At 48.3% G+C, this 13,763-nt stretch overlaps 1 protein-coding gene across 18 annotated transcripts in view; it reads right to left on the reverse strand.

Moving 5' to 3' along the window:
* Positions 1 to 13,763, reverse strand: part of AFDN (afadin, adherens junction formation factor) — a 2,152,715-nt gene that overhangs the window by 1,487,018 nt on the left and 651,934 nt on the right. For all 18 annotated transcript variants that reach the window (XM_086927064.1, XM_086927054.1, XM_086927053.1 and 15 more), the window contains one exon: positions 9,640 to 9,697. In XM_086927064.1, the coding sequence (XP_086783190.1) occupies positions 9,640 to 9,697 (58 nt within the window). The remainder of the gene's footprint in view (positions 1 to 9,639; positions 9,698 to 13,763) is intronic.

Below are 13,763 nucleotides of genomic sequence, written 5' to 3' on the forward strand. Positions count from 1 at the left end.
CGGGACTATTCACTAGATTATGACTATAACAGAGATCCCCTACTACAGAATCACTGTAGTCCGCAGGGAGGTCAGTAGTTCTGGAGGTATATAACGTTATGTGATACTTAAGTACCTCCCTCAATACACATACATTACCGGTAATCCGCTCACCATCTTTCCCACTTAGTTCAGCTATGTAAGTGGGCTTGCTGTTTGTTGCATCAGTCTGGCCAATGTTCTACCAGGCTTTTCACTCTCCCATACGGCAGAGAGACAGTGTATTTACCTAAAAAATATGTGCCTCTCATTCTGAAGAATTCTATAAGCAGTGCCGCATGACTTTGCAAGTCAAGAGTAACTGCCCTGCGATCGATCTCAATGAGCTGTGACTATCTGCACAAGCGTGCTTCGCAGTACCCTAAGTACCCCAGCGTTTTTCAAGATACACACCCTCTCTTGCATAGGCCTTGAAAGCCTCCCATAAGGTAGCCTTACAATCCACCGACCCAAAGTTTATCGTAAAGTAATCAACTATCGTCTCCCCAAGTTCTGTTGCAAAGACAGCATCCCTCGAAGTCATATCCAGCAATAGCCATGGTGGCTCTAGCCCCGCACCCCCCCCCCCAATCCCACCCCCCCCCGACCCAATCGCCGCTCTTGGGATCTGCAATTTTACCATCACAGGAGAGTTATCCGATAATGTGCGCGGCAGATGAGTAAACGCATCAACCTTTACCGCCACCCCAGTAGACAAGCACCAATAGTCTAACCGTGTCCAGGTATCATGGGGCACAGAATAATGAGTGTACCCCTCACGGTCTGCGCAGTGGTATCTTCATGCATCCACCTACCCAAACCGTTCTATAGTGTCCAACACCACACGCCTCGCCCTCGGATTTGTGGCTATTGTATGCACTGTGCTATCACGTTCTGGGTCAAGCAACAAATTAAAATTCCCACCCAAGTAAATGCAGTCTGCCCCCATGCGGTCTATATGATTGTGAATAGAGTAGAAAACTCAGGCTCAACAACATTCGGGGCAAATATATTGACAAATAGCACAGAATGTTCAAGCATAAAGCCCTTAACCAATAAATATCGACCCCCGCATCCCAATAGACTTCCTCCCGAAATAACACCCGTTTATGTATCAACACTGCAACCCCTCTGGCGCAAAAACTATATCCTCAAATGATGTCTTAACGTTTGCTGCAAGGTGAGTCTCTTGTAGAAATGCTATCTCTACTTGGTAGTGTTGCATGTAGTTGGTCACCTCTTTGCACTTAAGGGTATTATTTAAGTCCTTGACATTCCAAGACATCAGCACCACACCGGCCTCTACAACAACCTTACTAACCATGATCTATATCCTGTGCTTCTGACCCACTGGCACCTGGGCCATGTACGCTACACTTCAAATGGCAACCGCAAAAAGAGCGAACTACAAACAATAACCTGCAAACCCAAATCGGCCCCTCACACCACCCATCCCCGACACCTAACTCTGGGGGGGAGTCCCCAACCCTTATAATAATGGTTAAAGAATCATACAACAAAAACAGATTATACTGCAATCCTGCATAATCTTAGACATGTGCAACTGCACTGGTAAGGTGGGGGGGGGGGTGTCAACAGGCCGCCGCTTCCCTTATTATTGGCACTTATTGCCTGCATACTTACATAGTATAAGTCCATGGCGGCTTACTACTGTGCCACTGGCATGAGTTCGTATGGTGCAGCTCGAAGATAATGAACGTGACATCATAGTACTGCAGCTTTGATAACAGATGCTGTGTGTCTAACTAGCAGAGAAAAGATCCGTACTTGCACCGGAGTCCAGTATGTCCTGTGTCTGCTGCAGCGACGCTGTGCCTCTCTTCTTCACAGCGTTGGAGTGCTTTTGACAAAGCTCTTGGGCATCATGGGGGGAGTCGAATATACGGGGTCGCCAGTCAACATCAACCTTCAGCTGTGCTGGATACAGCATTCCACATCGTAGACCCATCTTACGCAAGGCCACTTTTATCCCTGCATATTTCCTGCGTACTTCCTGGACCTTAGCAGTGAAGTCCAGGTACAGGGATATGCTCGAGCCCTGCCAGTCAAGCTGGCCCATATCATGTGCCAGCCGTAGGGCAGTATCCCTATCCCTAAAATTCAAAATACAGGCTATGACCAGCTTAGGCGGGCACCCTGGGTGGGTCGCGACCCCAGAATGCGATGTGCACGTTCAATGACAAAGGTAGTGGTAAAGCACTCACAGACCAATAAATCCGTCAGGAGCGTTTCTACGAAACGGTCCAGGTGCCCCGTGTTGGTGGATGCGGGCACCCCATAATAAGGATGTTATTCCTCCGCCCCCAAGCTTCTACGTTTTTATTCTTAATGGCGACAGTCTTGAGGAGCTTCTCCATTCTCTCATATTTCTTAGCTGTCAGGGCCACGCCATCCACCAGGTCGGATATGCTACCTCTGCCACAGTTACCATGCATCAGGCAATACACCTTTTGCACATTTCAAGATGGCCACCACACCCAACAGCACTTATTGACCTAACTGAACAGTCCGTCTTAGTTGTTTGTTTACCGTTACCCTTGAATATCTATCGAACGATTCTGCGTTCGCGCCACACTTTTTCGAGTATGACTAACGAGTGAGGGTTGACCCTTGAACGTGTATCACTAACACTGGTTAGGAACTTTTATTCTACTTAAAGTCAGTTTACCAGCATGATATGTTTTCTCTAACCTGCATTTTTAACTCACATTCTCGAACACTGGCTCTCACGCCAGAGCATTAATACACCGTCAACCCGAATCGTGTTTTCGAGCATGGGCATGTTTAATGCGATTTTTGGGACCGTTCATGAGCACCAATTATTTAACACGAGTATTGCCGTAGCCACATACCGCGCTCGGCTCACCCGATCCGCGTTAAGCACAAGCACTTTTTAACAGGCATCTTTGAACTGGGCGCTACCATTCATTAAGACTGCTGCCGCAGTCATATGACGTGCTCGGTTCACCTGATCTGCATAATTGAGTATGAACACTTTTTCAGCACACATCTTTAAATTGGATTGTTTCTGAGCACAATTCAATAATTAAGAGGACAGTCATAATAACATGATGCACTCACTCTTTTATTCACAAGTATAAGCAGTGCACCACACTTTTTTAGCTGATATTTTCACCATTGAAATAATGTGATATCGTCACCCCATTAATTCAACTAGCATGTCATAGAGCCATGTTTCCAGAATGCATGACAGATCAGTCACCATGGCACCACTGGAATATCCTTTCCTGCCATAGACAAATGATGCACATGTTTGAAGTTCACAGGCATGTACGGTGCTGTTCAGCGACCCCAGCCTATCTGCTTCATTTTTTAGGATTTTAAAAATTCCCCTGATGAAGGGCTCCCAGTAGCCGGAAACACATTGGGACTACTAATTGGGAATATAATTTGGAGCTTTTCAGTTCTACTGTTTTCAGTTCGAATTCATTTGGATTAAATCATCATTTAAAGTGAGCACAGTCCAGGGTACACGTGGTGGGGATATGACAATGGTATGAAAGTCTTGTTTAGATCAAAATTGCTGTGGTCAACACCAGTATAATGTTCAGAGTTATTTAATGAAGCAACAACAGAATAGAATCAAACAACCAGCCGACTCGTGTTCCGTCACAAGGAAACTGTCCCGTGACTCTTCAGGGCTGGGGAGGATACAAAACATGGGGTGAGGGAAATGGAAAACATTTGGAGAATCGAGGTTGAACGGTTAAAATACTATAAGGGGACTTGGGAAGGTGATCACCCTAGGTGCATGTGAAACCTGCGTTTTCAGAAAGCTCATGAAAAATAGTGATTTTAGTGCGTGTGCCGCTCTCATGGTGTGATCATCATGACAAAAGCGCTGGTTAAACATGGTAAAAAAGTAGCGCGACACAGTAAAATAGTGTGGGCAAACGTGGTAATGTGTAGAATAGTGGGTGTCATGTGCTTATTTGGAAAGAGGACCTGTTCGTGATTTACAAGAGAAACACACTGAAACACAAAATGATTCATACTGTATAGATTAGCCAACGCCGAGTGACAAAGGAACTGTGGTCAGCTGCTAATCTGCACAAAATTAGTACTATTGGCTAGGGTTGAGACGACTGAGGAGACAACAAGTAATGAGTCGTGATCGGATTTAAGAAGACAAGAATGGTGCCAGGAGTCCTGATAGTAGTTCAAGCCTCAATGAAATAAAGGTCCCTACATAGAACATGGTGGGGTAAATACTGGTGTGGTGTTGTAAAGCAAGTGGATGAGGTCCCTAAGGGAAGGAAAGAAAAGAGTAAGAGAGAGAATGACCCGAGTGTGAAGGCAACAGACTAAAAGGGCCCAATAGCAGGAACAGTATACTGTAGTTGGAAGGTTGCAAAAGAATTGAAATCAGATGCTCACCACAGAGCCGGTGATAATTCCAACCCGGCATTGGGTACGAGGAGGTTTAAGTAGTGAGTGATGAAGTACAGTGCAGGAGGAACTCTGGTAAGCGGTGAACACGTCTCTGGTGCCACGTGTGTAAGAGAATATTAAGAAGTTGATATCTCTTGTGGCTCAGCCGGGGCGGGTATGCCGCTCTGCAGGTGGATGTTGAAGCTGAAAGTATGAAGAGAATGAGAAGAAATGGGAAGTTGAGGAGAAGGGACCAGGAAAGAAGAAGAGGGATCTTACCCTAGGTACAGTCTAATGATGACCTTCCAGTGTCTTGAGATGGAGCGAGATGGCTGGGACGCCGTGCTGTGGTAGAAAATTCCAATGCTGTAAAGTTGGAGCGTGTTAGTGGAATGTCAAGGGAAGCAAAGGTTGGGAAATAAAACCAGAGCGTGGGGAGTATTTTATCCTGAGTGTACTGTGTAGATGGTCATCCAGGATAACGGGGAGCGAGAGGGCGGGTACGCCTTTCTGAAGCAAGGTAGGAAGCAGGAGAAAAGAAACCGTGAGTGGGGACTGCAAAGTACGTGGGGGACTAAGGAACAGGGTGAAAGAGATGTGCAGCAGCCGCATCTATGTGCAGCTTACCTGCTGGTGATGCGGAGAAGGACGAGAGACACTGGTTCCGTGGCATCTTCCGGATGCAGAAGATGGCAGAAACCAGTGTGTGCTAGAAGTACTGGCACGGCTTGAGTCGACTAGATTGCGCACCGGCACACTTCAGGGGCCGAAACGTGCAGGGTCAAGTACCGGTCATTGGAGAACGTGAACGCCGTGTCCGATGAGGGAAGTATGACGTAATGGGGCAGTGCGCATGTGTAGTAAGGAGGGAAGACTAGACCGTACAAGTGAGGTACGAGAGTGGTCAGAGGACCTAGAAGGCATGCGCAAAACCCCACGAGCGTGTATGAGACGATCCCGAGTGCGGAGTGCGCACAGGAAAGCGGGTTGTGGGATTGAAAAGTATATCCACTGGCGGGGTAGATGTGAGTTGTCAAGGTTATCAAAGTAGACTAAGGGTCCATTGATCATGGTACAGGTTAAGAGGTGAAGAGGAGGGATGAAAAAATTGGAAGAATAAGAGAAGGTGACTAGATGCAGGCATCATAAGATATGTACAACGACCGTGAAAGCATGGCGATTGAGCGGATACTTGGAGCGATAGAACAGGTCAGCTAAAGAGAATGTCCTGTGGTGTGGAACAACCTCGATGTTGAAAGGTCCTTCCCGTGCCTAGTGGAGAACAGATGCATGGGGACACAGTAAGCAATCTAAGTGGAGTGTCATCGGACATGTGCTGGATTGATACTCTGAGGTGTGACCTGTGGGGGCCCGTAGTTCCCACCGTTATAGAATGCTCACACACCCTGAGTGCCACGTCAGGCAAGGGAAACATAGGGGTTACGCATGCATTCACAAAAGTTAACTAAGTTGCCAACGTGCAGTTCATTGTTGAGCGATCATTCACCCAAGAAGTAATGTAGTTCATGGTCCGTGTTAAGTCTGTGTTGTACTGTCCGTAGACGCATGATCCACGTTGCTTCCAGAGGCCTGCGCCTTAGTTCTCTGTTGCCGGCCCTGGCGCTGACTGCTGCCACATCGAATCCGAAGAAGGAAAACCGTTTATTGGCGCCTTGGTTGGGGCAGGTGGCCGCTTAAACTGCCATGGGATATCTGGTGTCCTAGTTTTGTAGAGCTCTGATGTGCTCTCCAATGCGTTCTTTCAATGGTCCGATGGTACTCCTGATGTACCAACGTTTGCAGGCACACTCGAGAATGTATACCACAAATTTGGTATTATAGTTGATGTTACACTTGATTTGGTATTGTTGCCTGATCATTGCTGTAACGTTTTTGAACCTGTTCTGGGCTAGCTTGCAAACTCTTCAGCAACCACATTTGAAAAACCCCAGGGTGTGAGTAGTGAGCCACGAGCGGCCGGTGAGGGGACCTGGTACACTAGGGCTGAGTCTTGTTCTTAGTGTTCTACCTCGTCTGTAGGTAATTTGAGGTTTGGTGGTGATGACCTCTCTGAGAGTAGTGTCTGCCATTAGAATTCCCCAGTGTTTGAGGCTTTTCCTCATTGCTATGCCCATGTCGCTGTAATCGGTAATTAGTCTAATAGGTTGGTCCTGTTCAGTGACTCTTCTGGTTGTGTAGTGTCTCCTGCCTCTTTCTGTTGTTGATTCTCTTCTCAGCTGCGCAGATGGTGCGGGCATTGTAGCCTCTAGCCTTAATTCTGTGTTTCATGTTGGCCAAACATTTTTGAAACTCAAGTTCCTCACTGCAATTCCTCCTAGCTCTGACGAATTCCCCATAGGGGATTGCTTGAATTTGAAGGGACGGGTAGGAGCTTTCAGCGTGTAAGATGGCATTGCATGATGTTTCCTTCCTATGTAACAGACTATGTAATGTGTCTGACTTGATGTAGATTTTGACATCCAGAAAGGTAATACTGGAGTTACTCGTGAATCGCATGTTCATGTCGTTAGAGTTCAGATGTCTGCAAAATTGGTCAAGTTTGTTTTGTGACCCTGACCAAAGTAAGAGACAATCGTCTATGTAGCGTCCCCAGTCAATTATGGAATCTACCCATGGTGCCCCTTTGGTGCTCCAGATATTTTGGATTCCAAACCACCCATGTATTGGTTCGCAAAGGAGGGTGAGAACTTAGAGCCCATGGCCACACCTTTGTTTTGTTGTACCAGATGTTGTTGTATATCAAAAAGTTATTGTTCAAGATTATGTCCATCATGGCAATAAGCATGTTGGTGTGTTACCATAAAGTAGCCGGTCTAGTGTGTAGCAAGCTGGTGATGGCTTCCAGCCCTAACCCCGGTTCAATGGTGGTATAGAGGGAAAACACATCAAGGGTAGCCAGGATCATACCCGGTTGCCATTGGACATCAGCCAAGATACTCAAGATGTGTTTAGTATCTTGTATGTCCGAGGGCATGTATTTGACCATGGCGCCAAGGAAAAGGTCCACATATTGTGTGAGCCTCTCCGTGGGACCGCCAATGCCTGATACTATTGGTCTCCCAGGTGGAAATGGTGCCGACTTATGTATTTTGGGCAAGGTGCACAACCAATGGAATGCAGACCTGTGAACCTTCAGATAAAGATGTTCCTGCTCATCAATGAGACCCAATGTATGGCAATCGGATAAACTTGTGTTGGTTTTGGTGACCAGTGTGGCAGTGGGATTGTAGGTGAGCTGTTCATAACAGGATGTGTCCTGTAATTGAGACAAGATTTTGTTGTAGTAGTCAGTCCAATTCATGACCACCACATTCCCGCTTTTGTCATCCTCTTTGATTATGATGTCTGTGTTGGATGTTGGGGTTTTCAACGCTACTCGTTCTTCCCTGCGTAGGTTGTCTTTCGTTCTATGTTTCGTGCTCAGTACCTTGTGTACGTGTCTTTCCATGTCCGCCAAATCTAGGTTGTAAAATGTGTTGATTGAGTTGCCCCCCTGGAGTGCAGGTATCCATTTGGACTTGGTCTTGAGACCACTGTTCAGCGTGTGGTCTGTTTCTAAATCTAGTTCCTGGAGAAGATTCTCCATGTTAATGGGTGTTTCATCTGAGTCAGTGAGAGATAGGAGTAGATGTGTGTTTGGATGTCCCTGATACTATGCATACAAAGAGAGTTGTCTATGCAAATATTTCTGATGTTCTTTGTAATGGGTGGAGTACCACAGAAGTGTTTTTTGATCTTCAAGTACCTGACAAATTTGAACAGGTCTATTTTGTTTCTGCAAGAATCCCCCTGTTCATGGGAGTTGAAGCTTAAGCCTCTGCATAACAGTGAAATCATCCCACTGTCGATATTTTGGGAGGAGAGGTTGACTACCTGTTAAAGTGAATAAATTCAATTTATGAAAACATGACTAACTTGTTCCAGACTGACTGACTTATTTAATGTGCACTAATGGATGCACGCTGTGCATTGAGCGGACACACGCCCCCAAGGGGAGTGCTACTTTTAGAGCTATCTAGCCACAGATTTCTTACCAACCCACCTATCCCCCCCACTCTGTGGACAAATCTCTAGGGTCAGGGCTGATCCTCATTAGGGCCTTAGTTTGGATACACCAGTGCCAGTGCACTTCATAGCTCAGCGCTTCTGGAGAAGAAGTTGTGAAAAGTAACTGACATCAGCTCACCAAAGTGGCGCCTGCACAGGTGACAAGGACAACGCTAACAATGCAAGGAGCCAATCGACACCACCTACCGGCATGCAGGGGTACTGCTCAAGAAAAATCTTACGGATCCAACCGGACACCTGGGAAAATTCAAAGGTAAGGAATCTGTTCTTTCAGATAAGGCGGTACCGAAGGTAAAGAGGCCCAATTAGGATGATGTTGGCAGAGAGCCTTAGACTGGGCAAGACCAATGAAGGGGTTCGAGAAATGCAATTAGGTTAAAAATAAACAGCAAGAGGTTAGAGCATCTTTCTTTCACTCTATGCAGCAAAAAACATTACTTTGGTGGCCGCAGCAGACCGCTAGTGCAATTAAGACAAACAGATTAAATTATTATCTGCACCTAGAGCACAAAGTTCATATCCGTTTCCTTCACGGTTTACAAATAAAGCATACTCAAGTCATGTGTTTTTCCCTCATACTAGATCTAAGAGCTGGGCAGACCGAAGAGGTAGCCTTCGGTCTTCGTTGCTACGGAACATCCGTGCCCCCTTAGAAGCATGTCCTTTTGACATGGATTATGAGTTTTCAGTCTAAGTTAGCCAAGGAAATGGCATGCTTGAACCACAGTGCAATTAACTAAGGATGCAAAAGATCTAGCTGGACATCATCGTCTCTTGGTAAAATATAAAAGATGAGCATTATTTAAGAGAATTAAGGGCTGAAAGTGAGGAAGCCATTCTAACCTAACTAATGGGTCAGATGCTGGTAATTAAGTTTGTTGAACATACTCAAGTAACATTTAGCACAGTTTAAACATACATCCATTTCATCAGGAAAGAGAAGGAAATTGGCAGGGCTTAGTGAGAACTAGGAATCTTATATGGGCTATGCCAGAGGGGCTCTCATGAACCATAGATACTGGTGCTGTCTTTAACGAGGGGCTTTTAGAGGCTAATGTAAAGTTCCTGACATGTACATAAAGTATATTAAGTAAGACTAGAGTAACATAACTTCCTTACCACTGAAGCTGTTCCACTCTGAACATCTCCCTCCAGGTCAAACGTGGTCTCCTGGACTCTATAAATAACAAATAAAATACTTTAAATCTTCAGAAAGCATATTACCACATTGGGCACAATTTATTCACTCATGGCAGTAATTTTGTGCTGTTATTTTAAGTGGTGTGTTGTGGCTGTACTTGGAGTGTTATGTTGTAGTTGTATCCAAATGTGTTAATTTTGTTGTAGTGTTTTGTGGTTTTTGGAACTCTTATTGTAGTGCTATGGTTATGGAGTTGATGTTTGGGCTCTGATTAACTTTGTGAAGTTGCAGTAGTGTTGGATTGGTGTATTGGTGTTGCTGAGGTATGTGGGAGATGTGCTTTGGTATAGTTGTGAATGAATCATGAAGTTGTTTTCAAGGTCGTGTGTCCGGACAGTATTGTACTGGGGTGTGCTGGCAAAGTGAAGTGCTGGAAGTAGTGGTGTGATGTACTGATGCTTCTTGGTGGTGTTACTGTGTTATTCATGGTAGCACAGCAACAAATGGTACTGATGGCAAATGGCACAGGACTGCAGCTTGAGATATAGAGTGGTGTGGAGTTGTAATGGCATTCTATAGATAGAGCTGTTTCGGTATTAGAACGGTTATGCAGAAAAGCAGGTATTAAAATGTAAGATATTGGATGCTTTTAGTTGTGAGACTGGAATTTTGGGGAGGACCTTTGAAAAGGAGCAAGTACTGCAGTCGGAATTGGAATTATGTTGAATTTGTGGAACTGGCCGAAGAGGTGTGTGAAACTGTGTAGTTGTAGTTGTTTTATTGCAGAAAATGTAGAGTAAGAGTTGACATGTTCCAGTGGTATAGGAATAGCTTGCATATTGGACCCGTACTAGAGTTACGGCGAAGAGGAGTTATGCTAGAGCTCTGAAGCTGAAGTTTGCAATTGTAGCTATTTTGTAGGTCAAATGGAAGTGCTGTGTTGGAATTGAGTTATGAAGCTTTACTGGAGATATGGAGCTGTGCTAGACCTGTTTTGTAGTATAGGGCTAACTTTTTTTTAACCAAAGTGTTGGGAGGGTGCTGATTTCAAATGAATGGTATGTTGAGAGAGGGGGAGGGGGGAACAAGCATTGGCAAAGTCAATAAACTGCACCTATGCGAGATCTATTGAGTTTGTCAGCTTTTTGTTATACATGTTGCACAGCATCGCAAGCTGTTGTGCAACATGTCTTAAAGTCCAGAAATAAAAGCCCTATAACGTAGCCAGCATTGACAGGGGAGATTAGCCACACGAGGAAGGTGCAGGGGAGGAGGGAAGGAACAGCAACAATGAAAAGCGGGCGAGGGGGAATAACGTGAGGGAGGATTGGGGGACGAGGGAAAGGGGGAAACAGCAGCAGGCGCGGGAAACAGCAGCAGGCGGCGGTAAACAGCAGCAGGCGGCGGTAAACAGCAGCAGGCGGCGGTAAACAGCAGCAGGCGGCGGTAAACAGCAGCAGGCGGCGGTAAACAGCAGCAGGCGGCGGTAAACAGCAGCAGGCGGCGGTAAACAGCAGCAGGCGGCGGTAAACAGCAGCAGGCGGGGGGAAACAGCAGCAGGCGGGGGGAAACAGCAGCAGGCGGGGGGAAACAGCAGCAGGCGGGGGGAAACAGCAGCAGGCGGGGGGAAACAGCAGCAGGCGGGGGGAAACAGCAGCAGGCGGGGGGAAACAGCAGCAGGCGGGGGGAAACAGCAGCAGGCGGGGGGAAACAGCAGCAGGCGGGGGGAAACAGCAGCAGGCGGGGGAAACAGCAGCAGGCGGGGGGAAACAGCAGCAGGCGGGGGGGAAACAGCAGCAGGCGGGGGGGAAACAGCAGCAGGCGGGGGGAAACAGCAGCAGGCGGGGGGAAACAGCAGCAGGCGGGGGGAAACAGCAGCAGGCGGGGGGAAACAGCAGCAGGCGGGGGGAAACAGCAGCAGGCGGGGGGAAACAGCAGCAGGCGGGGGGAAACAGCAGCAGGCGGGGGGAAACAGCAGCAGGCGGGGGGAAACAGCAGCAGGCGGGGGGAAACAGCAGCAGGCGGGGGAAACAGCAGCAGGCGGGGGGAAACAGCAGCAGGCGGGGGGAAACAGCAGCAGGCGGGGGGAAACAGCAGCAGGCGGGGGGGAAACAGCAGCAGGCGGGGGGGAAACAGCAGCAGGCGGGGGGGAAACAGCAGCAGGCGGGGGGGGAAACAGCAGCAGGCGGGGGGGGAAACAGCAGCAGGTGGGGGGGAAACAGCAGCAGGTGGGGGGGAAACAGCAGCAGGTGGGGGGGAAACAGCAGCAGGTGGGGGGGAAACAGCAGCAGGTGGGGGAAACTGCAGCAGGCGGGGGAAACTGCAGCAGGCGGGGGAAACAGCAGCAGGCGGGGGAAACAGCAGCAGGCGGGGGAAACAGCAGCAGGCGGGGGAAACAGCAGCAGGCGGGGGAAACAGCAGCAGGCGGGGGAAACAGCAGCAGGCGGGGGAAACAGCAGCAGGGGGGGAAACAGCAGCAGGGGGGGAAACAGCAGCAGGGGGGGAAACAGCAGCAGGGGGGGGAAACAGCAGCAGGCGGGGGGAAACAGCAGCAGGCGGGGGAAACAGCAGCAGGCGGGGGGAAACAGCAGCAGGCGGGGGGAAACAGCAGCAGGCGGGGGGGAAACAGCAGCAGGCGGGGAGTAACAGCAGCAGGCGGGGAGTAACAGCAGCAGGCGGGGAGTAACAGCAGCAGGCGGGGAGTAACAGCAGCAGGCGGGGAGTAACAGCAGCAGGCGGGGAGTAACAGCAGCAGGCGGGGAGTAACAGCAGCAGGCGGGGAGTAACAGCAGCAGGCGGGGAGTAACAGCAGCAGGCGGGGAGTAACAGCAGCAGGCGGGGAGTAACAGCAGCAGGCGGGGAGTAACAGCAGCAGGCAAGGGAAGCAACAACAGGCAAGGGAAGCAACAACAGGCAAGGGAAGCAACAACAACAGGAAGGGGAAGCAACAACAGGAAGGGGAAGCAACAACAGGAAGGGGAAGCAACAACAGGAAGGGGAAGCAACAACAGGAAGGGGAAGCAACAACAGGAAGGGGAAGCAACAACAAGAAGGGGAAGCAACAACAAGAAGGGGAAGCAACAACAAGAAGGGGAAGCAACAACAAGAAGGGGAAGCAACAACAAGAAGGGGAAGCAACAACAAGAAGGGGAAGCAGCAACAGGAAGGGGAAGCAGCAACAGGAAGGGGAAGCAGCAACAGGAAGGGGAAGCAGCAACAGGAAGGGCAAGCAGAAACAGGAAGGGCAAGCAGCAACAGGAAGGGCAAGCAGCAACAGGAAGGGGAAGCAGCAACAGGAAGGGGAAGCAGCAACAGGAAGTGGCAGCATAAAGGGGAAGCAGGGAAGCAACAGGAGAGGGGGCAGCAGGGGGGAGGGGAAGCAACAGGAAAAAGGTGCAGGGGGGAGGGGAAGCAACAGGAAAGAGGTTCAGGGGTGGAGCAGCAAGAAGACAGTGGGAGTAAGGGGTAGGAGGAAAGCAAAACTAAGGAGGTGCAGGGAGGAAAGGAGGAAAGGAGCAGCAACCCAACGGCCGGCAGGGGGAGGGCCAAGCAACATGAGTGAGAGGCAAGGGGGAGAGACGGCCGAAACATGCACTCTTCTAGATGAATGTCAAAAAGATAAAAAAATAAAACATTCCTGTATGAGCGCTTGGCTAGCGGAAGTACACTGATCCCAGACAGGAAGCTGTACTAGTTTCATGCTCTACTACAGGGATGCACACTGGAAGCACCCGGAGTAAGGAGCAGGAGGTTCTTACCAATCATATGTAAGGAAACAAGAGTGACCTAGAAGCCAACTAACAGTAAGTAATAGGTGGGCACTAAGCCTATTTAAAGCTTTTTGTTTTGTTAACAATAGATTTTGGTGACAGCACATTTGCGCTGCTTTGTGAAACCTGAAAAAAAAATTCACCCCACAAAGAAACAAATGCAATAAAGGATGGAATAGAGTGCATTTTTTGCCCTAAATCTGTACTACAAATCATCTTGTAATTGGGATCCATGGCGCCATAATGCAACATTTCTGCACTTTACAACAGACAGCAAAATGGAAATAAGCTTGTCCTTTTTGAACTTGTCTACAAAGCAGTGATAACTACCA

Source organism: Lissotriton vulgaris, chromosome 6 (assembly GCF_964263255.1).
Source record: "Lissotriton vulgaris chromosome 6, aLisVul1.2, whole genome shotgun sequence".
Classification (NCBI taxonomy): Eukaryota; Metazoa; Chordata; class Amphibia; order Caudata; family Salamandridae; genus Lissotriton; species Lissotriton vulgaris.